Genomic DNA, 25,806 nt, shown 5'->3' on the forward strand with positions numbered 1-25,806 from the left:
ATGAGTAAAATAGGAGGCGGCCCACATAATGATGGAGAGGAGGATGGAGAGGGGGAAGGAGACAAGTGGAAAGGAGAAGGGACTGGAGCAGCGGGGATATCTAAGATAACGGATTTCCTCCAGCACCACCAACTGGTGAAAAGCACAACCACAAAGTCTAACCATTAGGTCCACCACATCATGATAAGGATGTAATGGCCCCCTGAAATCCCCCAGTGTTAAAGAACTGAAAAGGAGCTCCAGAGCATCACTGAGGAGGAGGAAGATGATGAAGGTTGAGACTCTGCCGCCCCTGACTTGGAGCTGACGCAGCGATCGGACAGCCCAAACCAGAGCAGGCACACCCGCACACAGGCCAGTGACGAGGAAAATGACTGTTCTGATGTGGGAAGGAGGTGATTCTGTGACGTTGTACATGGCCTATGCTCAGTTCTGTCAGTGATAAATATGTTTACATTAATGTAAATAAATGTCATACTATATATTCATATAAAAAACACACACACAGTGATAAACTTGGACTTGATCCTGAAATTATTTTCATTCACTACCAATTTTATCTTAAGAGTCATTGCATGAGAAAACCAGGCAGAGGTGGGAAGATGGGGGTCGGCCAAATCGGCTCATACTTTGTATATGTGATAAGTATGTGGAACTATGAACAGCCATATACTTAAAACCCTCCAGCTGTTTTTTGTTATGGAGTTCTGGGACCCCTCTCAGAGACCCTCAAAAATCCAACAATTCATGGCTGAAAATGACTGAAATTGCCATTTCTACCCTGATTATCCTGATAAAGATATGAACATAAGCTTTATATTTCCATAGAGCCTAGGTAGCATAGTTTTAAAGACCAAAAGGTGCACCGAGGGGTTATCTACACCACTGAAAGCAGAATCTTCCTCCCTCTAAATTTCGGTCATTTTTAAGAAGCATTATCTCGTATTCGCAGTGGCTTTGGTGGATGGTTTTACTGTTGCTGGAGAAAGGAACATCTACTGATTCAAAAACAATTGTCGTCTAATTGGGCCACACATAAAGTGTGCCGTGCCAGGAGGGTCTTTAGCAGGATTTGTCGTGTTTTGGCCTATGATAAACCATATTCAGATCGCCATCACATGGCCATACCATGGCATTACATCACAAACAGATGTAATGCCAGATGTTTGCGATGTAATGGCATGGTATGGCCACTCGGTGGCGATCTGAATAGTCTAGTTTCAAATGTATGACAACCCAGAACAACAATGCATGCAGAGGTCTGCACTCTTTGAGTGCTTTTCTAGTTAATTAAAGCTTTCTTTAACAATTTGTCATACAGTGACACAAAAATTGACCATAAATTACCCTATAGTGAGATATTATTGCCTGGTTTATTATACTCCAAAACCCGAAACCCCCCCGCAAAGACCCTCCTGGCACGGCGCACATTATGTGTGGCCCAATTAGACGACAATTGTTTTTGAATCAGAAGATGTTCCTCTGTCCAGCAACAGTAAAACCATCCACCAAAGCCACTGCGAATGTGAGATAATGCCTCCTAAAAATGACCAATTTTAGAGGGATGAAAATTCTGCTTTCAGTGGTGCAGATAACCCCCTAGTGCACCTTTTGGTCTTTAAAACTATTCTACCTAAGCTCTATGGAAACATAAAGCTCATGTTCATATCTTTATCAGGATAATCAGGGTAGAAATGGCAATTTCAGTCATTTTCAGCCATGAATTGTTGGATTTTTGAGGTTCTCTGAGAGGGGCCCCAGAACTCCATAACAAAAAAGAGTTCGAGGGTTTTAAGTATATGGCTGTTCATAGTTCCACATACTTATCACATATACAAAGTATGAGCCGATTTGGCCGACCCCCATCTTCCTACCTCCTGTTGGTTTTGCCTGGTTTTCTCATGCAATGACTCTTAATTGTTTATTTATTTGTGTATTATTAATTCACTAGTGTAGTGTTTATTGTTATTGGTAAATGTTACTCTAAGGTTGTAAATCAATTTGGATAAAAGTGTCAACTAAGCACCATATAACCAATCATATTATGTAGATTTTGTCTGCTGTGAAACAGTGCAAAACATGCATCTAGTTTTCTATGTTCTCTAGATTGTTTAAGTGTAGTTTTTTTTCTACTGTATGTTCCTCTCAGCAATATTTTCATATATTTATAAAACACTTTGAATTGTACAGTAACAACAACAGATGATTAATCAATATGATATAATCACATGTTTCTCCCAAGAGAACTAATCACAGTTCAACTATTATACTTATTTTACTCCACATATAGAAATTGAACTACTTACACACGTGTCTGCTGTGGTCTTAGGCTACCTCGAGAAGGAAGAATAAGTTAGCTGCTGGGGTGACACTGAGCTATCTGAGACAGAAACTGTTCAACTGTTCAGCTGTGTTCAGCGCACCACTCCTCCCCCTCTTCATGTCTCTCCATCCCCCTCTCTCTATCCCTCCCTCCCCTCTCCTTTTTTTATTTTATTAAAATAGGGTAGGCTGAGATTGCTGGTTCTTTCTTTCCCTTTCAAAATCTTCAGGCCCCTTTTAAAAAGATATTCTGTGATAAAACATGAACACTGTAAAACTAGATATACTGCATCACATTGCAGTATATTATGACTGCCACTCTGGTGTGCGTGTGTGTGTGTGTGTGTGTGTGTGTGTGTGTGTGTGTGAGAGAGAGAGAGAGAGAGAGTGTGTGTGTGTGTGTGTGTGTGTGTGTGTGTGTGTGTGTGACAGCCCTATGTTCATGCATTATGTCTTTCCCTTTGTTGACCTGTATATGGGGGTGTTGATCCAGATGACTCCAAAATCGGCAAACCAAACCAGAGTCAGTGACTTGATTGGTCGCGAGGAGGAGTTCTTAGGGACCCACTTGATCAAGCTAAGCATGTACAGTACGTGTTGGTTTTGTGTTCCCAGTAGTGGATTTGGAGTAGCAGGCATTGTCAGAAGTCATGTGAGTGAAAGTTAACGTTTCTCATCTAGCCTAAATGTGCTGCAATGCCTTTTTGTGCCAAAGGGTGGCAATATATCAACCAGCATCCCAGTCATTATTACACATTGGATGCCATATCTTCAAGGAATTCAGATCCAACAGTCTTCTCATTATATACACATACATGTCAAGGATAGAAATGGGAAATTCTGTCTTTAGCCCTATTCGCACGGGATTAGTATTACCTGTGGACCTTTGGTGATTTGTGATAATTGCGGAGAATGTCTGAGATCTTAGTCCCGTGCGAATGTGCCATGTCTGTAATTTGTAAAGTAAAAATTCCGCCGCAAATTACCTACTGTATTTCGCCAAACACAGACGTCCGGTGATAATACTAATCCCGTGCGAATCTGCATCTCAGTGATTGCTATTGCAATTGCATATCTTTTCTACTTTGTGCGTTGTTTTCGGACGTTAGCATACGACATATCCGGCTGTAATGTCAGTGAAAATAGAGTAATTTACAGACTTTGCTTATCCCGTGCGAATGCGCTGCAAGTAACACAGAGGTGGGGCGATAATTTGAAAATGACCAGAGGTCCACAGGTAATACTAATCCCGTGCGAATAGGGCTTTTGGGTGAATTCAACTCTGTATGACTCCATAATTATGGTTTCATGCAGTGGCATGACATTGTTTTTCATATTGTTACGGTAATTTGTAGATTAGATCTATTAAAACAGCCATAACACATTGTTTTATGAGGCAAGCAATTCATAATACAGGATCCACATTACAGAGCAACAATTCTGATGGCAATGGCCCAAGTCACTGGCATAGGGCAGGGGCATGTCATTTATTGTTATACTTATTTATTTGCAGTTTATTTATTTGTTCTACAATTCCAGACCAACTTGCACAGAAAATGTAGATCATTGCTTGTATTGCTGCATATGCTAATAAGGGATGACTTTAAAGTGCAAAAAGAGAGAGCAATATCAACACTGTCGTCCTTATAACAAACTCCTCCCAGAACTGTAGCACATCGACCTCAGGCCATACAGAGGGCACCTCTCAACATCCCTCCTCTCAATCCTCGATCCTCGGTCCTCCAGGCTTGTTCCCACTGATCTGTAGCTAACACTGGATAGACTATCCCATTGTTACCACCCCATCATTCTTTATCTAGATCAGTGAGGACAAGGATCGAGGAAGGAAGGGAGGATATATAAAAGACAAATGAGAGGCACCCACAGTGCTACTGATTTCCATAGTGCACTTTGTCTCTCTCCCAACTCTCATTTGCCTTTTGGCTGGCTGACGAGGACCCATCTGCAGGGAGGTTTATATTGGCCTTCCATTGTCTCAGTATATCTCTCACCTTTGCCAAGCTGGTCCTGCCGCTAGCCAGCTGTCTTCGCTGTGGGTCTCCCTCCGTCACGTCCCCTGATGGTACCCCCCTCCACGGGCCTGGTGCCGTCCTCCGCCCCCTCATGCCTCTCTGGTGGCTCTCCCTCCTGGCTCTGCACCTGTCTGCAGGTGTGCGTCTTGCGGGCGCGGCGGTGTCGGACAGCTTCAGAGAGTGCAGCCAGTTCTTTTACATGCGCACGGCACCCGCGGGCATCCGAGGAGGCAACCTGCGGAGGATATGCCAGCGCTACGACGACGAGCCGCGGTACGCCACCCTGTACGACGCCAGCCGGCGCTTGGCCGTCTTCTCGGCGTACACGTTCAAGAAGACGGACGGCAGGAGTCGCGTGGACACGCCGTGGATGTATGAACCACAGGTTAGTGAATGAGCCAATTTCACAGTGTCCAGGTGTCTGGCCTAGTTGATGTTAATGATGCCTTAATTGGCAGGGTAAAACATCTTCCTGTTTCTGTCTTTTCTGTAGACTGAGCTGTTCCAGAGGAAGTTAGTTTACACAGTGGTGACATCTTGTGAAATAGGCTCATGACAGTCCGTGACAGTGATACAGCAGAGTTGTGTCTGCAACAGCAAAAGGAGTAGAGTAGACTTTGAGGACACCATGCAGTGTGCATGGCTGTGTGCCATAAGGTTGTATCCTCAGAAGCATACTTAGGCCTTTAGATGTCTCTGATGTGGTTCATTCCTACATAATTAGAATTGTAATAGGGGCTTTTACTTTGAACTTGTGTCATGTTACAAAGTCACTATTATGTAGCCTATTGCTGTCTATGTCCAGTTTTTCAGTGTTCACTCTGCTGTTTATGGTACTCTGTTGACTCTCAGTTAAGATATGCTTGCGTGTTTTATTTGTAACATTCATAACAGTTTTTTTGTTTAGACTCAGTGTATTATGGCTACGTCTTATGGATATGAGAATGTAGTAGGACTTAACGCAGTTTAATGCAGTGGAAAAAGCTCATACCTTAGAAAGCTGTGGATCTTTCAAGATTGCAAAGATGGTTTTAGATGTAGCCTACCCCACTTTTAGAGTTTATTCAATTTTTTTTACATTGTTTATCTACTACTGACTATTTATCAGGTCACAGTGAAGAACGGTTCTAGAAGTAGTAGTAGTATCAGGTAGGCTATGTTTACGTGACCTGTGGCCTTGTGTTTTTTTCTTCTCTCAGTTAGCGTCTGCGAACGAGAACGGCAACATGCGGACGCTGGCCCTCAGTGACGAGGCCGATCCGCTCATCGAGGAGAGCCAGGCGCTGCTGCCCGACTACACGGACGCCGTGGAGTACGAGCGCGGCCCGCTCAACCCCGACCAGCACCAGTCCAGCAGCCCGGACAAGGCCTCCACCTACACGCTCACCAACGTGGTGCCGCTGGCCGTGGACTTCCTGGAGGGGCCCTGGACCGGCTACACGCACGCGGTCCGGCGCCGCCTCAACAACTTCTGCCTCGGACCCGCCTACGTGGTCACCGGGGTGACCGTCTCCGGCGGGCTCAGCATCCGCAGGGGGAGAGACGCCCGGCTGGCCGTCCCGGATCGGGTGTGGTCGGCGTACTGCTGCCCGCGCTACGACCGGCACGCGCCGTACGAGGTGCGGTACATGCTGCCCGCGTACGCGGCGTACGGACTCAACCGGAGCGGGCAGGCCGTGCTGGAGGTGCCGCTGAAGACTCTGGAGAGCCTGCTGAAGAGCCACGCGGACGTGGAGTCCGACCTCGCACTCTTCCATGGAGACTGTGTGACAGAGAACACAGCCAAGAAGAAGAAATAGAGAGAGAGAGAGAGAGAGAGAGAGAGAGAGAGTGTGTGTGTGTGTGTGTGTGTGTCTGAGAGAGAGAGAGAGAGAGAGAGAGTGTGTGTGTGTGTGAGAGAGAGAGAGAGAGAGAGATGAGAGGTGAGGGAAAGAAAGAAATCTGAACTGTGAGCCACTTGAACAATATGTATTTTAAATGTCTCCGTATCTGAATATCATATTGTGTTTTAGAATTATGGCATGCATGGTTATCTCACCTACATCCACTTACAAAAAAAAAATTGAGACTATTTTGTCCATAATGTTTCCAGTTGTATGGTCCCAGTTGTATATTGTATATACCAGCTGTACAAGGGAGGACATCTCTGATAGTACAGTAAGTAAATGGAATGACGTTATGCACAGTTAGAATGTGTGAGCAGAATTTGCATATCTATCTGCAAGGGCTGCAAGTCCCGTGCAATTCAAGCACTGTCAATGGACTTCTGTTATTCACGTTAGTAAGTTGATTGGCTGGGACTGTAATGGGTCTGTGTCCAAAATGTTAATGTCGGTCGTAGTCCTCACCTTCAAATGTACAGCCTCCTTTAAAGATGCTGTGGGTGTTTTTTTAATCACTATGATGTGAATAATAATAAAAAAAAAACTGTGTGAAACACTGCTCACTTAATGGACCAGCCGGTTTAATGAGCTGATGTTTCGTTCAGGCAGACCTCCATCAGAAAACATTCACAGTAGCCTACATACGTTTTCTGTTAGTCACAGTAAATTGTACTTGTGATACACAGTACGTAGCTGGACCAGTGGTATAACAGGACACGGGTGTGCAGTCTCTTCTCTACTCTGTCTGTGTGGACCTACACTGAGAACACAACTCTGAAGATAATAACAATAATAATCAGATTATAAACAGTGTTTCCCAGTATCACTATGCAATGTTCATTATGTCCGTTTACTCATCAAGGCCTTCTTAATTGCGAACAAGTACATGAAAACGCAAATGATTGACTAGTTCCAGGAACAAACAAATACCCTTTCGGTTATGTCATTATTGCTGGTTTTGAAAGTTGAGGTCATTGGGCACATTTCTGTTTTGAAATAGGTCCTAAATATTTTTTTCTCAATCCTGCAACCTCATGAAAGGCCACAGGGCTGTTTCTTGTGCAACACTGCTTTAACTGTCTTCCCTTTCTTCACCTAAATAAACGTCTTTCCTCTTATATGATGCGTCTTTTGATATTATGTTTGATCAATCTTACAGACACACATACATTACAAAAGCACAATTAATCCTCATTAAGGCCTACCGGTACCTTACACTAACAGACTTTGACAAGATTTGGGAAAAATTCTTGAAAGATTGTAGTCTTTTAACTAATGCCCCTTATTCAAGCTTTACTCAAAAGACTACAATCTTTCAAGAATCTTTCCCAAATCTTGTCAAAGTCTGTCAGTGTAAAGTACCGGTAGGCCTTAATGAGGATAGTAGCTTCATCTGATCACAGCCACACTACGCTGCGTACTGATGCAACAATGTTAAGAAGAGGCAGTCAGAGCCACTAGGTGGCGCACTAGGCAGGATAGTAACCTACAGTACAGTATGCTGGAAAGTAGTGATGTAGAGTATACCTGAATTTGAATGGAATGAAAGGATTTAAGTATATATATTTTGGGGGGGCTTTTTTTTTGCCTTTATTCATAGGACAGTGAAGAGTGAGTCAGGAAACAAGTGGGAGAGAGAGATGGGGTGGGATCGGGAAATGACCGCAGGTCGGACTTAAGCTTGCGTAGGCCTACTGTTTTTTCACAGTCTTCACTTTAGAGAGTGAACAGTCAAGACATTAGCCATCTTGCTGCAAGCCTTCCTGAACTAGTGAGCTCTACTGTAAGTGAGGGTAAAAAGCTGCACACTGGCGCTTTGCATACTAGCTGCAGATTGGGAGCGCCGCTATCTATCTGACACTCTATGGCACGACTGCAGAGCTCGCCACACTCCTGGGTATTCACAGTTTAAGTGACACTCTGCTCTTTGGTTATACTGTTAATTAGACGTAGGCATATCTGAGTCTCTGGCAAGACCTTTTGGGTTTGTTTGTTTTTTTTAGCAAGGCTGTGTCAGTCATGGCACATATGAGACTGAAGTCTTTCGTTCCCGGTAACTTGTTAGTGGGCATGATGTTTATCGTTGTGGTCACGGCAACGATCGAGAGAGACTTCTCCCCTGAGTGCCGGGAGTTTCTATACATGGGCACTCCGCCTGCGGGCATCGAGAGCGGCACCCTGGTGAAGATCTGCCAGCGCTACAACGGCAAGCCGCGCTACGTGACGTTGTACGACACGACCAACCGCGTGCCCCTCTACTCGGCGTACACATTCAAGCGCTCCGACGGGATGAAGAGCGTGGACGTGCCGTGGATGTACGAACCTCAGGTGAGATTGGCCCAGATCACACAACAGAACCAGTTCAGAACTTTTTTTCAGCCTCTGACAGTTATCTACATTTATTCATTTCAGTTGGATGTATATTTATTCATTATTTATAATTTAATCAATTATTCATCTTTGTTACATCATTCAGTCTCAGCTGACCTCTATTGGTCCTGACACGCACCAGGCACGTTCTGATTGGTCTCAGTTGACCTCTAGGGGGTCATGAGAGTAGCAAAGGTGGTTCTGATTGGTCTCAGTTGACCTCTAGGGGTCATGAAGGTAGCAAAGTTGGTTCTGATTGGTCTCAGTTGACCTCTAGGGGGTCATGAGAGTAGCAAAGTTGGTTCTGATTGGCCTCAGTTGACCTCTAGGGGTCATGAGAGTAGCAAAGTTGGTTCTGATTGGTCTCAGTTGACCTCTAGATTGGTCTCAGTTGACCTCTAGGGGGTCATGAGAGTAGCAAAGTTGGGTCTGATTGGTCTCCATTGACCTCTAGGGGGTCATGAGAGTAGCAAATCTGGTTCTGATTGGTCTCAGTTGACCTCTATGGACCAGGACGACTGCATGGAAGGTTTGGATTGGTCCAACCTCTATCGATCGGTCCTGACAGGCGCTGGGCAGGTTTTGTTCTGGGTGGGAGGGTGCTCTGGATCAGGAGTAATTAGATAGGACAGTAGAGAGAATGAGAGGAAGTGGGCTGAAGAGAGAAATGGGGCGTTACCGGGAAATAACTGGGTCGAACTCATGGGCACTATCGAATGGGAATATCGTATGGGCCCTAAGTTGACAGGCAAAGTGTTTCATGCCTAAAAGCTAAAACTGTTGTAGATTTTGCCTCGTTAGTACATGTGTATGTTACAGTTTCCTTGCCATTCCAAATAAAAGCTCCTTATCCATTCAAATGTCACCAAGTAATATCTGTAACCTGTGTGTGGAGAACAGGATGGCAGTATCTCGTGTCAAAAATAATTTTGATGTTGGTTCTATTGTCAAGGACCATGCTGACTGATGTGAACAAGACAGTATTGCTGGCTGGTTACTTGGGGATATTGATAATAATAGAAATCATGGCAACAGATGAGTTAGCATACTCTATGAATGCAGAATAGTGAATGAGCTGTTGTAAAGGGGTGTCTAGTCTTTGAGAAAATGAAATTTTATGACATGTTCAGACAATGAAAGCTGCTGATTTGCAAAGCAAGGCAATTGCAATGGGCTTCCCATCTAATCATTCCGATTACAATATTATTCACTCCTTTGCCATACATTTTCTGTAGATTGTAACATTCACTATTGAGGGTTGAATATTTACATGTTCACTGTGATTTTCAGCTTTGAATCTTTCTGACACATTTTGTTAGATAGATAGATAGATAGATAGATAGATAGATATACTTTAATCATCCCAAAGGGAAATTCTGTTGTTCTAATGTTTTGCTTTTGGCGAAAGCAGCTGTCCACCACCGCAGAGACTGGCCATTCCTATTACAATATTATTCACTCCTTTGCCATACATTTTCTGTAGATTGTAACCTTCACTATTGAGGGTTGAATATTTACATGTTCACTGTGATTTTCAGCTTTGAATCTTTCTGACACACTTTGTTAGATAGATAGATAGATAGATAGATAGATATACTTTAATCATCCCAAAGGGAAATTCTGTTGTTCTGATGTTTTGCTTTTGGCGAAAGCAGCTGTCCACCACAGCAGAGACTGGCGTGCTCATGAGGGTTGAATATTTACATGTTCACTGTGATTTTCAGCGTTGGCTCTTTCTGACCCGCTTTGTTCTGATGTTTTGCTTTTTGGCGAAAGCAGCTGTCCACCACCGCGGAGACGGGCGAGATGCAGTCGTTCCCGCGGCACTACGCGCACCTGAACTTCGAGGACGCGCAGGCCGTCCTGGACGACTACACCAACGCCATCGACTACGAGCGGGGCCTGCTCAACACGGACGAGCACCAGTCGGAGCCCGACGACAAGGCGGCGGCCTACACGCTCACCAACGTAGTGCCGCAGGTGCGCGAGTTCTACGTCGGGCCCTGGCGAGCCCACGAGCACGTCATCCGCAAGCGCCTCAACAACTACTGCCGCGGCACGGCCTACGTAGTCACGGGCATCGTGCCGTCGGGCAACCACATCCGCCGCTACAACATGGACCGCGTGGGCATCCCGTCGCACGTGTGGTCGGCGTACTGCTGCATCAACTACGACCGCAACGCACCCTACGGCGAACGCTACAAGTTCCCCACGCACGCCCACTACGGCCCTAACGAGAGGGAGGATAACCAGGTTCTGGAACTTTCCGTCAAGAAGTTGGAGGAGTTTCTCAAGAAGTCCATGGTCGTCGACAAGAGCTTCCGGTTATTTGTGGACGACTGTGTTCCCCCAAGTTCTGCATTGTCTTAGATGTGACATTTTTAGAAAATATGAACGAGAAAATGGGTCTGTTTGGTTGATAGTTTTCCCTTTCCCTGCAATTTATTAAAGAAAAACAAATATCACAATCTACATTATTTGTGTGAAAAAATCTGAAAATATGTAAACATCCATCATTAAAAATGGTCTAAAATAGTTTGTCCTTCTGTTAGTGTGTGTGTGTGTTTGTTACTAGTCAAGTCAAGTCAAGTTTATTTATATAGCACATTTCATACAGGTCATTCAATTCAATATCATCCTTCTCATTCAATTTGCTTTACATAGACAAAACCAAACAGTAATAGCAGATAAAAGCATAGATGGGCAAAGAGTAGTTAAAAAAAGATCATGATAAAACATAAAAAGAAAGCATAAATCAAAGTCAAATCACACTAGTAACCCACACTATAGTTTGATCAAGGACTCTGAATCCTGATGTGTGCCCAGAACGCATTAACATAAACATATTTTGACCTTTTTGTCTTTTATTTAGAGATAACAGTGAAGAATGACAGGAAGTGAGGAGAGAGAGAGAGAGAGAGAGAGAGAGAGAGAGAGAGAGAGAGGGAGAGGGGCAGGATCAGGAAATGGATATGGACCCTTAATTAACCTAAATGTGATATGGACTCACATCGCAAATATAGGGAGCACTACTGCAATGTTATTAATCTTACATTAAGAACAAAAAATCTGAAATATTCTATTATCTGAAATATGAAGCCTACCTACATACATACCTAGTGTTCTCTCAAAAAATAATTTTAACTGAATTTCAACTTGGACTTATCTTAAAACAAATTTACTCAACGCACAGGCAGACAAATTTGCTTGTATTTAAAGCAAATTTTCTTTATGCACTGGCAGACAAATTTGCTTGTTTTCAAGATGAGACGTCTTCAAAGAAGTCAAACTGTTCTTAAATTAAATCAAATGATTCTATGAGAAAGTGATAGGTAAGTCTCCAGTCTCCATACTACAAATGATACCAACTAGATATTGTGTGTGTGTGTGTGTGTGTGTGTGTGTGTGTGTGTGTGTGTGTGTGTGTGTGTGTGTGTGTGTGTGTGTGTGTGTGTGTGTGTGTGGAGGGGGGCGGGGTGCTGGGAAACTGGAAGGAAGTTGTCACTCCAAACTAAAAGGTGCACAGGCTGCCATCTCCGTTCATACACAGTGTGGTCCCTTAGCGACCAATAAAATCAGATAATGTCAGAAGTGTCACTGGCCAATCAGGTACATTTCAACGTGCTCATTAAGCGTGGTTGATATGCCAGTGCACTAGTGCTTTGCATACTTTAAGAGGTAATGGCAAGGCTAACTGAGATAAACTGATCCCGTGCTCCTGTTCCATACAACTGCACGGAAATACTGGTTGGATGAGAGAGAGAGAGAGAGAGAGAGAGAGAGAGAGTGAAGGGGGGAGGTACGGACAGTGACTGAGGCATTAGTTGGTGTAGGACAAGAGCTTTCCAAGCAAGGAGTCCAGGGAAAGACAGAAACAAAACAGGCAAGGTCAAGAGAAGGGCAGACGAGGAGGGAAAACAAACCAAAACAAAAAAGAAAAAAAAAACCAACATAAAACTCCTTACAGTACGTCTGCTGACTATGAGGGAAACGCAACCATACGCCATCCTGTGTCTGGCCGTGTCGGGTCTCGTGATGGTCTGGACGCCGCCTGCGCTGGCCTCCGTGGTGACCGACTTCAACCACGCCGAGCGCTGCAAGGACTCCCTGTACATGGGCACGCCGCCGCGGGGCTACCTCAGCCGCGACCTCAAGAAGGTCTGCCAGCGCTACGAGGACAAGCCGCGCTACGTCACCCTCTACGACTCCCAGAGGCGCGTCCCCGTCTACTCGGCCTACATCTTCAAGAAAACCGACGGCGGGAAGACTGTGGACATGCCCTGGATGTTCGAGCCTCAGGTGTGTGTGTGTGTGTGTGTGTGTGTGTGTGTGTGTGTGTGTGTGTGTGAGTGTGTGTGTGTACTTTCTATGGTCTTTTGTTTGGGGGGGGGGTTGATTTAAATGGCTGATGCAGAATAATTGTGGTTTATGGGCATGAAACATGTCCACTGCTTTTAGTAATTCAAGGCCTAGGCTTTACGCATCTCCTATGATGCAACTGCAAATGCATTATTGTCAGGCTCACACTACACAGTAATGGAACTATCGTAGCCAAATATGAGCTAATTAATAGTGAGATATCCAAACCTCAACATTGGCTTCACACATTCCTTCACTTTAGCCTCTTCAGTATAGAGATAAATAAGCGAGAGCCTATAGAATTACGACTGTAGTAGGCAAAGCGAGTGGATCTGAAGATAAGCGCCGCTGGAGAGGCTTGGCTGCAGTACAACACCACAGTACCATTTCAAATGCATGCAAATGCAGGCCATTCACTAATACCACGTCATGTAACATTTCAGCATTTTGCATTTTTGTCACGTTAAAAAAAGACAAGAACAGCAGCGATAGTTTATGATAATGCAATTTACAATTCACTTTGCCTGCTGACTGACCACATTCATCAGCTAAGCTACTTGGGTGAAGATCAAATTACAGAGGAACAAGAACACCCAAGTACTTTTCCACTGTGCTTCTCTGCATCCAAGTCAGGAATGTACCTTTGTGGGAATCAGCTGCAATGACATCACTAACATCATGCCATAGTAGTGTCTTTGGATAGCTAGAGAAGTGCTACAGAAATGTAGGCCTGACGTGTTGTCATTGTTATTACAGTCCATCAGTTGAGCTGCAAAATCCTAAAAGACTAAGGTCATGAGGTCCATTGTTGAAATCTAATCCACTTGTTCTAACATAATGTAGGAACTCCCCTTAACTACAATTTACATCCTTGGTACTCAATTAGCCTTTTACACAAGAATCTGTAACTAACCGACTCCTATTCAGAACAACCAATAGAAAGCCTCAGGCGTGCATCGGCAATGTTAGAAATTCCATTCACCGTTAAAATGGCTTTGAAGCCATTATCAAAACTGAGGGTAAAGGAAAGAATTGGAAAACAGATTGTTTTTCTCCTCAGGCCTTTGTCTTTCTATCTCCCGTTCTCTCTCTCTTCTTTCGTCTCATTTCATTTCCGTTTTCCTGGCCTCCTTTCCTCCAGCTGTCATCGGAAAAAGGCACCAGCAACATGGAGGCCTTCCCGCAGTCCGCCAAGATGCACAAGAACTTCGAGGACACGCAGGCGATCCTGGAGGACTACGCCGACGTGGTCCAGTACGAGCGTGTCCTCCTGAACCCGGACGAGCACCAGTCGGACCCGGAGGACAAGGCGGCCACCTACACGCTCACCAACGTGGTGCCGCAGCTCCGGGAGTTCAGCACGGGCCCCTGGGCCAAGCACAAGGACACCCTGCGCCGCCGACTCAACAACTTCTGCCGCGGCACGGTACAGTTTATGGTGCTTTTTAGGGGGGCACGGTACAGCTTATGGTGCTTCTTGGGGGGGGGGGGGGGGGGGGGGGGGGGCACGGTACCATATATGGTGCTTTTTAGGGGGGGGGGGGCACGGTATAGTTTATGGTGCTGTTTAGGGGGGCACGGTACAGTTTATGGTGCTGTTTAGGGGGGGCATGGTACAGTTTTAGTGCTTCTTGGGGGGGGGGGGGCACGGATGGTACAGCACACAGTACAGTTTATGGTGCTTTTTAGGGGGGGCACGGTACCATATATGGTATTTTTTAGGGGGGGCACAGTACAGTTTATGGTGCTTTTTAGGGGGGGCACGGTACCATATATGGTATTTTTTTAGGGGGGGGCACAGTACAGTTTATGGTGCTTTTTAGGGGGGCACAGTACCGTTTATGTTGTTTTTTGGGTAGGGTTGGGTTGAATTTCCCCTTGGGGATCAATAAAGATCTATCTATCTATCTACTGTATCTATCTATCGTGTAAGTTGTTTTTTAGGGGGGGCAAAGTACTGTTTATGTTGTTTTTTAGGGGGGCACGGTATTGTTTATGTTGTTTTTTAGGGGGGCTTTCTGTCTTTATTCAGATAGAACATCAAGAGTGGAAGGCAGAATGGCAGAAGGAGATGGGGTGGGATTGGGAAATGACCACAGGTCCGATTTTAAACACAGCTCCTCATGGGCACATGGACCTGAAGATGGTTTATAGTATTGTCTCTTTGTATGGTACTATTGTACCATACAATTGTACCTTTGTATGAGGTCAGCTCCTTAAACAAATGTTCCCCTGTTGATTTCACAATTGCCAATCGCAATATAAACCAACACACGCAATTACCTCATCGCAGAAGCTACAAATAATCGTGCTCAGTTAACCTGGTCACATTCATGACTTTGATCCCCTGATTGGTGAGCATGCACAGCGTGCAAGATGCACAAAACTCCCAACCAGTGAGCTTCAGCCAATACTGGTGAGCTTCCCATATGCCAGGCACGCCCACCAATCAGAAGGGGCACATCCTCAAGAGGCATTTGGAATATTCAGCCAAATCAATTCATTGACAATCAAAAAGCATATTGCTACCTGTAATCGCAACATTTGTAAGAAAAATCGCAATTGGATATTTTCTCCAAATCATGCAACGCTACTCAAGGGTTCATGCAGTTAAAGAGAAACTATGCAGGATTGGCGATATCATCTCCGGTTTCGGTTTTCGTTTTCGCTCGTTTTATGCTTGCATATTTCTCTGCAGAGCTTCCCCGACAGTTTTAGCGTGTATATTTATACATATATAGGCTATATATAAATTGCAAGCGTGGTTCTTCTTGTTCCTTACGCGTCTCAGCCTTCCAGATGTAAACAAGGAGCGATCGTCTCCTGAACAAACTGCAAGGTTGCAATAGCGGATAGGGACACGGGGCGGGAGGAAATATTACTGTTTTCGATAAAACTGGTCAATCAAGCAATCAACGATTTCTAAGCGATTTTATGACTATGAAAAAGTTGCATAGGGTCTCTTTAAAGGGATATTTTCCTTGCCACCATCACCTACCTGCTTACCATAGGGGGTTTTGGGCCTTAGTGTCTGTAAAGTGCATTTTGTTAATGGTGTGATATAAACAAATAAAAGTAACATTTAAAACAAACAAAAAAAAACATGAAATTGAATTGAATCGTTTATTGACTGTTCTTTTTTAAGGCTTACATGATCACCGGGGTGACGATCTCGGGTCACATGATCCGCCGAGATAACCTGGACCGCGTGGCCGTTCCCGAGCACTTGTGGACCGCCTACTGCTGCCCCGATTACGACCGCAACGCCCCCTACGCCGAGCGCTACAAGTTCCCAGCCTACGCAGCGTTCGGCCTCAACGACCGCGTCAACAACCACATGCAGGAGCTCTCCATCAATGACCTGCAGAGGTTCTTGAAGAACCACATGGAGGTTGACAAGAACTTCCAGATCTTTTATAATGACTGTATTCCAGATTCGTGATGGGCTGTAGAATTCCTCTAGCTAGTTTTTGGTCCTGATTCTTCTTATTATTCCTACATTTGGCAATAAAGTAGGATACACCTAACAACACAAATAACAAAATAGTTGGTGTGTTTAGAAAGTAATATTAGCATAAACGTTGTGTAACTGAAATAGCGCAAAGTATTCAATTATTGTCATAATTTCAAGGGCAAAAGTCCACCTCCTTATACTTAGAAAATACTGTGACTAGATGTAGCTTATATCATCGGTTTGTCCACTTGACTTAAAAGTGCAATTGGACTATTTATTGGAATGTAGACAAAGAAGGTGCATATTCATAGCCGTTCATAAGCTCTTAAATTCAATATAAAAACTACAAAACAATCTCTTGAAATAATGTTTCATTTCACTTTGTTTTATTTTCAATCATTCATTCTCTTTTCTTAGTAATTCAAGATAATCTATTTAAGATTGAAGTGTATACACTTAATATCCATAGGGTTCCGCATTCAAGGAGCAAAACTTCCAGAAAAATCCATGAACATGAGAGTGTGTGCTGAACTATACTGTATTGAATGTACTGTAGGTCAATAGATATTCTATTATGTTTCAGGACAATGCTGCCACTTGCATGCTTTAGGCAATTGTTATTTAGCATGCTTACTGTTGGAACATTGTTGATTGGCACCTGCTAACAAAGTCTCATTTTGAGTAAAGCATGTCAACTATTTTTTTCCCATTACAAAGATGTGTGGTTTCAAAGGCCATTACTTCTGTCATCATTATAAATAAAGGCGTGCTTCCAACCCAGTCTGAATCCTCCTCGATCATTTTCATCCATTGAAAAAAAAAAATGTCCATACCAAACGGTTAGGCCTACGTTTCAGTCTGCGGTCTTTCTGCAGTCGTCCGAAGAACTGCGCTTAGTTATATCCTAATTTGACCACAAGATGGAGACAACCTCAAGCTTCCATCTCAACTAACTTGAGACTAGGGTGACCACCTGTCCCGCTTTACGTTGTACTGTACAGCAATTTTACCCTTTGTCCCGCCTCACGCAAATTGAGCATCTGTCCCGCTTTTTCGTTCGACCTTGGCCAATTGAAAATAAATACACAGATACGCCCACAGGCGTAGTGTTAACTTATGTCCAATAGTTCAAAGGAGAGCAATAAAATCGGTAGTCGATAGGCTGAGTCGTACGTCAATCAAACTGTTGCCTGGTGCACGAACGCCTCTGCAACGTTGTCAAATATCTCAAATTGGAGAGCGCGCTCCTCGGTCAGGTTAAGCAGCCATGGCCAGTGTGGCCACGAGAAAGAGAAGATGCACTTTCAGCGAATGGACCGCAACATATACTCTTGGCAAAGACCTATAGACGGCGAAGCAGAGAGGGCATTTTGCATTTACGTTTTTCTCTGGGGCATGGTGAAGAATACGATGTGAAGCGACATGGTGCAAGTGAGTCCTACAAAACTAAAAAAAACACTCCGAGAGCGCAGACCTAGGTCAAGCGAAAACACAACCGCCTCCTGGATAACTCCCATTTAATCGTTTGTTCCGTGGGTCATTTCAGACCTTTCCTGAAAATCCCATCCTTAACTTTTTGAGTTTTGCGAACCAACAGACAGACAAACAAACAGACAAACAAGCCCCGATGAAAATAACCTCCTTGGCAGATAATAAAAAACACATCAAAGAAACATGCAAATCATAAAAGATTCTGGTTTACCTATTTGCACTGAAATAGTTAAACTTTCTATGCAAGCCTCAACTATAGACTATAGGCCTTATAGTTGCTTGAACTTAGGCTAGGTGGGTCTAATATTTTTTTTGTGTGTTTTAAGAATTTGATTCACTGAGTGCATTCTTTCAGCTGCATAATGCCTGGTCCCTTGGACAGCTGACAATTTTGATAGTCCCAATAAAGATGAGATGTTGCGAAATTAATGTTTTGTCTTTTAGCCTAGGTAGTGTCTTAATCTTATGTCGGTAGATTAAAAAAATGTTGCTTAGTAAATTAGATCTGGCAATATATCTTAAGTTTAAAGTTATTACGTCTGTCCCACATTGTCCCTCTTTACCATGCTACTTGTCCCACATTTTGTCTGACTGGAGGTGGTCACCCTACTTGAGACAGCTATACTAACGAGTAGGGGAGTTCAAGACCGTCCCTGGACCCTGAGGCCCACTTATTTAGCAGTAGCAGTTAAAGGGTAGCAGAGCTCACTTTGCTGCCGTCTGAGGAAGGCAGAGATTGTAAAACGAACTGCGATCCAGGGAGCTCACTTTCTTCCACGACACCCATCCTCCCCTCTGCATCTCATCCCTGTCAAGCGGGGGTCCATAGTAATGGGGATCCATAACAAGCAAGTAGCTACCCTGTGTCCCGGTGCATACTCCCAAAATGCCCTTAGAGGAATTGTCCCTGTCCCCACCCATCATGACAGGTGAACCGTGGGTGCTAAAGTGCTGGTGGAGGTCTTGTGCTGCTTCTTCCAGCTGCGAGCCCCCACCCGGTACGTGGACGATACGACAGGCCACATCATAGAAATAGTCCATAATCAGAGCTGCCTCGAACGTACCTATCCACTCACGGGACCCGGAGAAGGTGGCCGGTTTGTCACACATCGTAACCAGAGCTCGCTGGATGTCGGGAAGACTCGGTGGGGATCTGCAGGTCCCCTTCGGAGGTGACCAGCTCCTGCAAAGCCAGGAACACAGCGTCTGCACCGTGCGGTAACCGCAACCCCAGCCTCGGTCGTCGTGCCCGTCGCAGCCGTAGTGGAAGTAAAAACACTCGCCGGACGCCAACGAGCACTTGGCATCATCTGGGAGAGGCTGTGGCAAGCCAACGTGAACGTTCATCAGCAATGTCTCAGGCCAGCTTTTGAGGTTATCTAACACTCGGTGCTCACCTGCTAGTTTAGTTCCCCAGTCGATAGCTTCTCGTTCACTTGACTCCATGTCACTCATTCTACAAACACACAATCTTTGTGTGACAGTAGCCTATACCCTATCAAGCTCACAAAAAGCCTACACCGACTGCTTAAATGTGCTGCGCAGCATTATCGTTTTGCAAAGCACTGCACTGTTGTTGAAATGATTGTCCGACAATGAATTCATTCCCCGAGTGTGTGAGTGCGGGACAGAGACACAAGGTTCCTCTTTAGCGAGACAGACAGCCAAGTAAACTGCTGCCAAATATAGCAGACTAATCCAATTTTTCATTTGTAGCCTAAATCCACATTTGAGTTGAGAGAAAGTATGCGTCTGTTTTTTCAAACAATCTCGGCTATCTTTGCATTTACGTTTAGGCCTACTTATGGTGTTTCTCATATCTCTAATAAAAACAGTGTTTTGTCTGAAAATGCCACCAACCTTTCTACTGAAAGCCTCGTGTTTCCTCAAAGGAGAAAGTCGTCGTCAGCCTACAAACTCAAACATTTCGAGGAATTCTCTGGTGAGAAAATTGAAGACGGGTTTACTAAAGCGGGTTTGAGGTTAGCATGCGGAGAGAAGAACTTGAGGATAACTCTCAAGAGAGACTTCTTCGGTAGAGGTGTTCCTTTTTCTCCCAGCTTCTTCCGACTCGGTGATGACCCCGAGACTCATGGAGTATGTAGCCCTCCCAGGACGGATATGTTGTCCTCCACCGAGATGGTGCTGTCTGCTGGTTTGCAGGACTGTGGGGGCAAATCTGAAGTAAGTAGCCTATAGCTTCAAGACGACTAGGGCTAAGTTACTGTCATCATGGCCTAAAAAAGTGTAAGCCTAGACTTCCCACAAAAGTTGTGTAGGCCTAGGCCTATCTCTAAGATTCCCTGCACTTAGCAACCCATCCACCAGACACACACACAATTACACAGTGTGCAGTGACATTTTTGAAATGTTAAACATCATCATAGTAGGCCTATCACTTTCCACAACAAATTTAAGGTGTGTAGCCTAAGGCTTATAGGCTGAGCTGCCCATATACCAGACAAGTCTGTCACTGCACACTGTGTAATTGTGTGTGTGTGTCTAGTGGATGGGTTGCTAAGTGCAGGGAATCTTCGAGATAGGCCTACACAACTTTTGTGGGAAGTCTAGGCCTACACTTATTTTAGGCCATGATGACAGTAACTTAGCCCTCATCTTGAAGATTCTTGAAAGATTATAGATTCTCTGCACTCAGCAACCTCACCAGACACACACACATACACACACACATACACACACACACACACACACACACACACACACACACACACACACACACACACACACACACACACACACACACACACAGAGAGTGTGACAGCAGTAAGATTTTAACATGCAAGACGTTACAGTCATTTTCTGCCTGTGTTTAGGTGATTGGAGACTGGCTTGTTTACTCCAATAGACTAGTGTTCACCCCTGCACCGCTACAAACCTTTAGTGGGAGTCTGATCCAGAGAGGGTTGCCCTCAGTAGTGCTCATTGAATGTCATTATAAAAGGTACTGTAGGCTTTAACCCACCTCTGTGCTTTAATATCTTGATACTCTCTAAACCAGTGGTTCTCAAACTGTGGTACGCGGACTCTCTGTTGTGGTACTCAGGGAGTCTCCAAGATGTTTTATTTCATGAAGACAAAATAATCACTTCAAATTATATAAAAATATGTCATGAAAAACAGTTACATTTAAACTAGTTTTTATCTTTCTTGAAAAATAAACTTACAATGTAAAATATATTTAAATTGGCCTACACCACTGTATTTTGATGCTGGTCATGGTGGTACTGGGAGAGTCAGTTATTCTCTAACGTGGTACTCATTGTGAAAAGTTTGAGAACCACTGCTCTAGACTTTTTCTTGTAGCAAATAGGATTTTTTTGTATCCACTTCTTGGTTAGCAAATCACAGTATAGTAGGCTATGCTATAATGTTATGTCATGCATTTTGTGTAAGTAAAGTGGCCATCATGTTTTCTGTCTGTAAGTCAGTGTTGTGATGGGCTATATTTAGTCAATTCATTCAGGCATTTAATGAGACACTTCCAATCCACATATACCTACAGCACAAGAGACACATGCATGTAATCTTCTCAAGATTGAGATAAGATGACAAGCAAGCAATAACAATGTCTGCGGAAGTCCTGCATGTTATGTATATACTGTATGACTATAAGTGTGTTTTTATGAAAATAGTGTTCGTAATGCCTCATACCTGTGTCTTGGGTGGGGGCTAACACACACACACACACACACACACACACACACACACTCACACACTTTCTTTCTCTCTCTCCCTCTCTCTCTCTCTCTCTCTCACACACACACACACACACACACACACACACACACACACACACAGGAGGCAAACAGTGATAAGTGAGCCTTTGACTCCCACCTGGTTGCCGATGACCTCCACTGTCCAGGCTGCAGGACTGCTGAGCTTTTCCCTGAAGGTCATGGGGGGTGAGTGCATGTTAATGACTGAAAACAAAGTGTATGTTTTGATCAGCCAAAATTTTGCCATTTTAACACCTTCACCAGGGTTTCTGCTAACACATATCCATTCAAGTAGGTTTCAAAAACAGCCAGTCTGACACAAGTGGACACAATTGGAACCTGAAAAGTTCATTTGGAGCTGGCACCAAAAATAGTTACTTTTTCCTGTGAGCTGAAGTTAGTGTTCGACAGGTCAGTTATGCACATCTCGGTCATCTTATACTACTCGTAAGAAGAGCCCTCTGGACAACTGGATGCAATAGATGCCTGATAGCTGCCTGATGTACGTTACCAAGATGGCTGCCAAGTGATTGACTTTCCTAAAAGGACTTTGCTATAGGTTCCATTCAAAACAGTTGGAAATATAGGTTCGTTTACTAGATAGCACCAAGGTTCATAGAATTCTTAATGGAACCTGTTCAAAAACGTCTTTGTTGATCGAAAAAATGCCATACATGGACTGACAGCTGAAAGTGCCAACGAATGCAAGCTTGTGAGGGTGTAACTTCTCAGTATTTAGCAAGGCTAATACATTAGCATTGCATTCTGTGTGATATTAGTGATATCCTCAGCTTAGTAGAAAGTTATATAAGGGAAGTTATCCTTAACGTCTGTGCTTTGTCCACGTCACAGATGACTGGGGGTCTGTCGGCAGTTCCATGGTCTACCTGCAGGGGGAGCCAGTGTTCCTGGAGGCGGCGGTGTACGCTCCCCTGCACCCTCCTCTGCGTCTGTATGTGGGCTACTGTGTGGCCTCTCTGGACTCTGATACCCTCTCCGAACCACGTTACGAATTCATTGTGAATCAGGGGTTAGTGATTGTGGGAATTACGAGATAATGTGTGTGCCACTGGGGGGAGACAGCGAGAGGAGACACACGTACAAATACTCACACACACACACACGCACACGCGCACACACGCATGCGCATGCACAGCCAAAAGACAAATGCTGAAGATCACGATAATTTACAAGTGATCTTTTCAGTTGTTGAGTTTTTCTGCTATGCCCCAGGGTGCAATTTAACCTGTGATTTTTCAGAGCATGTAGGTGTGTGCGTGCATCCAGTAAACAAGAGTGTGTTTGGGTTTTCATTCTTGTCACAGTGTTTTGGGCATTTCTGTTTACTCTACAGGTGTCTGGTTGACAGCCTGATGCCCCACTCCTCGTCCCAGTTTGCCCCTAGAGCCAGAGAGAACAGCCTCCGGTTCAGCATCCAGGCCTTCCAATTCTCCCAGAGGTCACAGCAGGAACAGGTGAGGGAGATGGAGAGTATCAAGAAGAGTAGCTGTGTGCACAATCCCACCTTGCAGGTGCAGGACAAATGGAGAGTAGCTTGAAAAAGGAACGTAATGTCCGCAACACTGATATTTGCTCCCATTTAATGTTAAAAACAAGCAACGTTTCGACCCTACTGGGTCTTCATCATGTGTATCATCATATCAGTGTTGCGGACATTTTTGGAGATGGAGAGTATGACACACATTAGCTGCTTTCAGACATACACTATATTGGCAAAAGTATTGGGTCACCTGCCTGCCTCGCATATGAATTTAAGTAACATCCCATTCTTAATCCATAGGGTTTAAATATGACGTCGGTCTACCCTTTGCAGCTTCAACAGCTTCAAGTCTTTTGGGAAGACTTTCCACAAGGTTAGGAGTGTGTTAATGGGATTTTTTGAGTGCACAAAGCAAGGTCTATAAAGACATACTGTAGATGACGAAGTTTGGTGTGGAAGAGCTTGACTGGCCTGCACAGAGTTCTTACCTCAGAATAGAACACCTTTGGGATGAATTAGAGAGGAGACTAAGAGCCAGTCTCCTCGTCCAACATCAGTGTGTGACCTTACAAATGCGCTTCTGGAAGAATGGTCAAACATTCCCATGCATAAACCTTAAACCAACCAACTTAACTTACAGTAGCTTAAGAAAGAAAAAGTTCAGACATGTGTTTGTTCCAACCTTTCAAAGAACCCACTGAGTCTAGTTACAGTACAGTAGCACAGCACCAGCTAGGTAGATCAGCTAATTTGTGAAGCCCACAGGTATTGTAGAACCGGTACAAGGTAGGACTTTCTGAAGCCCGGGTATTAGCGGGCTTGCTTTGCATCACCATCTTCAACTGCCCCTTACGGTGTAGTGGACTTACACCCCAACCCTCCAATTTGTCCCCAGGTCTTCATTAAGTGCCGCCTGACGGCTCTTCCACGGCAGGTTGCCCCCGACAACCTAAACAAGGCCTGTTCCTTCCACCAGCCTTCGCGCAGGTCAGCAAGTAGTATACTCCATCACTTCTAGTGAAACAGGAGCAGTCAGCTGAGAGTAAACTGTAGCAGCATTAACCCATATGTGCATAGACAGACAGGTTTAATTACTACCGTAATTTCCCGACTAATTTTTTCCGCGTGGTGTGGTGTGGTGTGGTGTGGTGTGGTGTGGTGTGGTGTGGTGTGGTGTGTGTGTGTGTGTGTGTGTGTGTGTGTGTGTGTGTGTGTGTGTGTGTGTGTGTGTGTGTGTGTGTGTGTGTGTGTGTGTGTATGTGTGTGTGTGTGTGTGTGTGTGTGTGTGTGTGTGCGTGCGTGCAGCTGGCGTTCTGCTGATGGAGATGCTGCAGTATGCTCCTGCTGTGTGACTGGAGACTGTCACGGCTACAGGACAAACACCAAGGCCATCTCCAGCAGCCCTACAGCTCTCCCAGCTACAGGTTACTGCTACTGCCATATTGTTTCCAGAGCCGGACATTCCTGGTTCCAAAGAGTAAAAGTCCTGCCAAGTATTTGATCCAACCATTTTGGAAACCAGCTCATCCTAATTAGCTGCCAGGTAGATCGGATAATTAGTGATATCACCTGTGTTAAGTGCACAGGTAGAAAGAATGTATGGCAGGACTTTTACTCTTTGGAACTAGGAATGTCAGCCTCTGATTGTTTTCTCTCTCTCTCTCTCTCTCTCTCTCTCTCTCAAAATGGGTAGTGTTTGTAAGGTGGTGCATGCCTCTAGGTAGCCATCTCACTCGTTTTAGGCCTCTCGAGTGCTGCTTCAAACGAGTTAGATCAATAAATATTTACAGTGTCTATTACACTTTTACACTGAACATAGATTGTCCAATTTAAAGCACTCGATGATGATAAATGAATGGATCTTCTGCTATTGTGTGTGTGTGATACAGGAAAGAAGACTAACACTGGAGTTGGCCCACTTCATTTCCTGCCTAGAACTCAATGAAAGGGTGAATTTTCCATCATTGGTGAGCGATCCAAACCCTAATAAACTTGAGACTTCTACATAAAGAAAATCTACGTAATATATGTTTTTTTTAGACAAAAGCATCTGCTAATACATTTAAATATAAACACAACTTCACCTTTAAACTTAAACTGCCACAACAGTTTGGGCAATACTGATTGTCAGTAATGATATTGTTGTGAGTAGGTAGGCTATGAACTCGCACACAAAAAAATGGAACCTAAGTTTGTCCTGGTACAGAAGATGTTAATAATACAGTGTTCCAAGAGGTGTAGCAGAATAGCTCAATTATGATCATTTTGGTACTTAAAGCAACACTAAAGCACTTTTCCTCTGTCACAGCAACGCTATTTGTTTACCCAGCAAATAACTATGTCCACAGACAAGGTAGAGTATGTTGCATGACTTTATGAAAGTATGATGTATTGCGACATGTTATTGCGTTTCTTACACGATGTCTCATTTCATCTACAGATAGGCTATCCGATCTGGTAAAGTTATATAGTGCGGTTATAGCCGATAGAGGGCCGCAAAGTGAAACCAGAAATGCCATTCACCCTCTTACGAGTTGATGAACCGCTGAAATGATGTTGGAAACATTATTTCAAGGTACGAAAAAACTCTTTACTGTTGCTTTAACACAAGAGCAAATGGTAAGAGGCAAGTTCAGATATTCAAGTTGTCCACTTG

General features: G+C 44.3%; 5 protein-coding genes across 7 annotated transcripts; 4 read left to right on the plus strand and 1 right to left on the minus strand.

The window, feature by feature from the left end:
* On the plus strand, nt 1-6,154 carry LOC134059603 (endonuclease domain-containing 1 protein-like). Its single transcript, XM_062516046.1, has 3 exons — nt 1-135; nt 4,345-4,740; nt 5,555-6,154. Exons 1-3 carry the CDS (start codon nt 1-3, stop codon nt 6,152-6,154), a joined length of 1,131 nt encoding a protein of 376 aa, XP_062372030.1.
* Nucleotides 6,155-8,285: 2,131 nt separating this feature from the next.
* Nucleotides 8,286-11,041, plus strand: LOC134060431 (endonuclease domain-containing 1 protein-like). The gene is made up of 2 exons (XM_062517155.1): nt 8,286-8,566; nt 10,388-11,041. The coding sequence occupies exons 1-2, from the start codon at nt 8,309-8,311 to the stop codon at nt 10,976-10,978; spliced, it is 849 nt and encodes a 282-aa protein (XP_062373139.1). The 5' UTR covers nt 8,286-8,308; the 3' UTR covers nt 10,979-11,041.
* A 1,548-nt stretch (nt 11,042-12,589) lies between these two features.
* Nucleotides 12,590-17,014, plus strand: si:dkey-85k7.10 (endonuclease domain-containing 1 protein). Its single transcript, XM_062516047.1, has 3 exons — nt 12,590-12,907; nt 14,109-14,393; nt 16,113-17,014. The coding sequence occupies exons 1-3, from the start codon at nt 12,590-12,592 to the stop codon at nt 16,407-16,409; spliced, it is 900 nt and encodes a 299-aa protein (XP_062372031.1). The 3' UTR covers nt 16,410-17,014.
* Nucleotides 17,015-18,196: 1,182 nt separating this feature from the next.
* On the minus strand, nt 18,197-19,728 carry ufsp1 (UFM1-specific peptidase 1 (non-functional)). The gene has a single exon (XM_062517045.1). The coding sequence runs from the start codon at nt 19,365-19,367 to the stop codon at nt 18,618-18,620; it is 750 nt and encodes a 249-aa protein (XP_062373029.1). The 5' UTR covers nt 19,368-19,728; the 3' UTR covers nt 18,197-18,617.
* On the plus strand, nt 19,443-25,146 carry LOC134060356 (zona pellucida sperm-binding protein 3-like). Of its 3 annotated transcripts, none has more exons than XR_009935169.1 (8): nt 19,443-20,096; nt 20,747-20,874; nt 21,732-21,835; nt 22,502-22,679; nt 23,004-23,124; nt 23,451-23,523; nt 24,046-24,137; nt 24,456-24,510. XR_009935169.1 is itself a non-coding variant. In XM_062517043.1 (8 exons), the coding sequence occupies exons 1-8, from the start codon at nt 19,659-19,661 to the stop codon at nt 25,093-25,095; spliced, it is 1,236 nt and encodes a 411-aa protein (XP_062373027.1). In that variant the 5' UTR covers nt 19,443-19,658; the 3' UTR covers nt 25,096-25,146. The 3 variants fall into 3 exon arrangements, 2 of the variants coding, with proteins under 2 accessions (XP_062373027.1, XP_062373028.1); XM_062517043.1 differs by lacking the exon at nt 23,451-23,523 and adding an exon at nt 25,040-25,146 and having other exon boundaries at nt 24,456-24,574; XM_062517044.1 differs by lacking the exon at nt 23,451-23,523 and adding an exon at nt 25,040-25,146 and having other exon boundaries at nt 22,502-22,601; nt 24,456-24,574.
* The last annotated feature ends 660 nt before the right edge of the window (nt 25,147-25,806 follow it).

The sequence above is a fragment of the Sardina pilchardus genome, chromosome 16, assembly GCF_963854185.1.
Source record: "Sardina pilchardus chromosome 16, fSarPil1.1, whole genome shotgun sequence".
Taxonomy (NCBI): Eukaryota; Metazoa; Chordata; class Actinopteri; order Clupeiformes; family Clupeidae; genus Sardina; species Sardina pilchardus.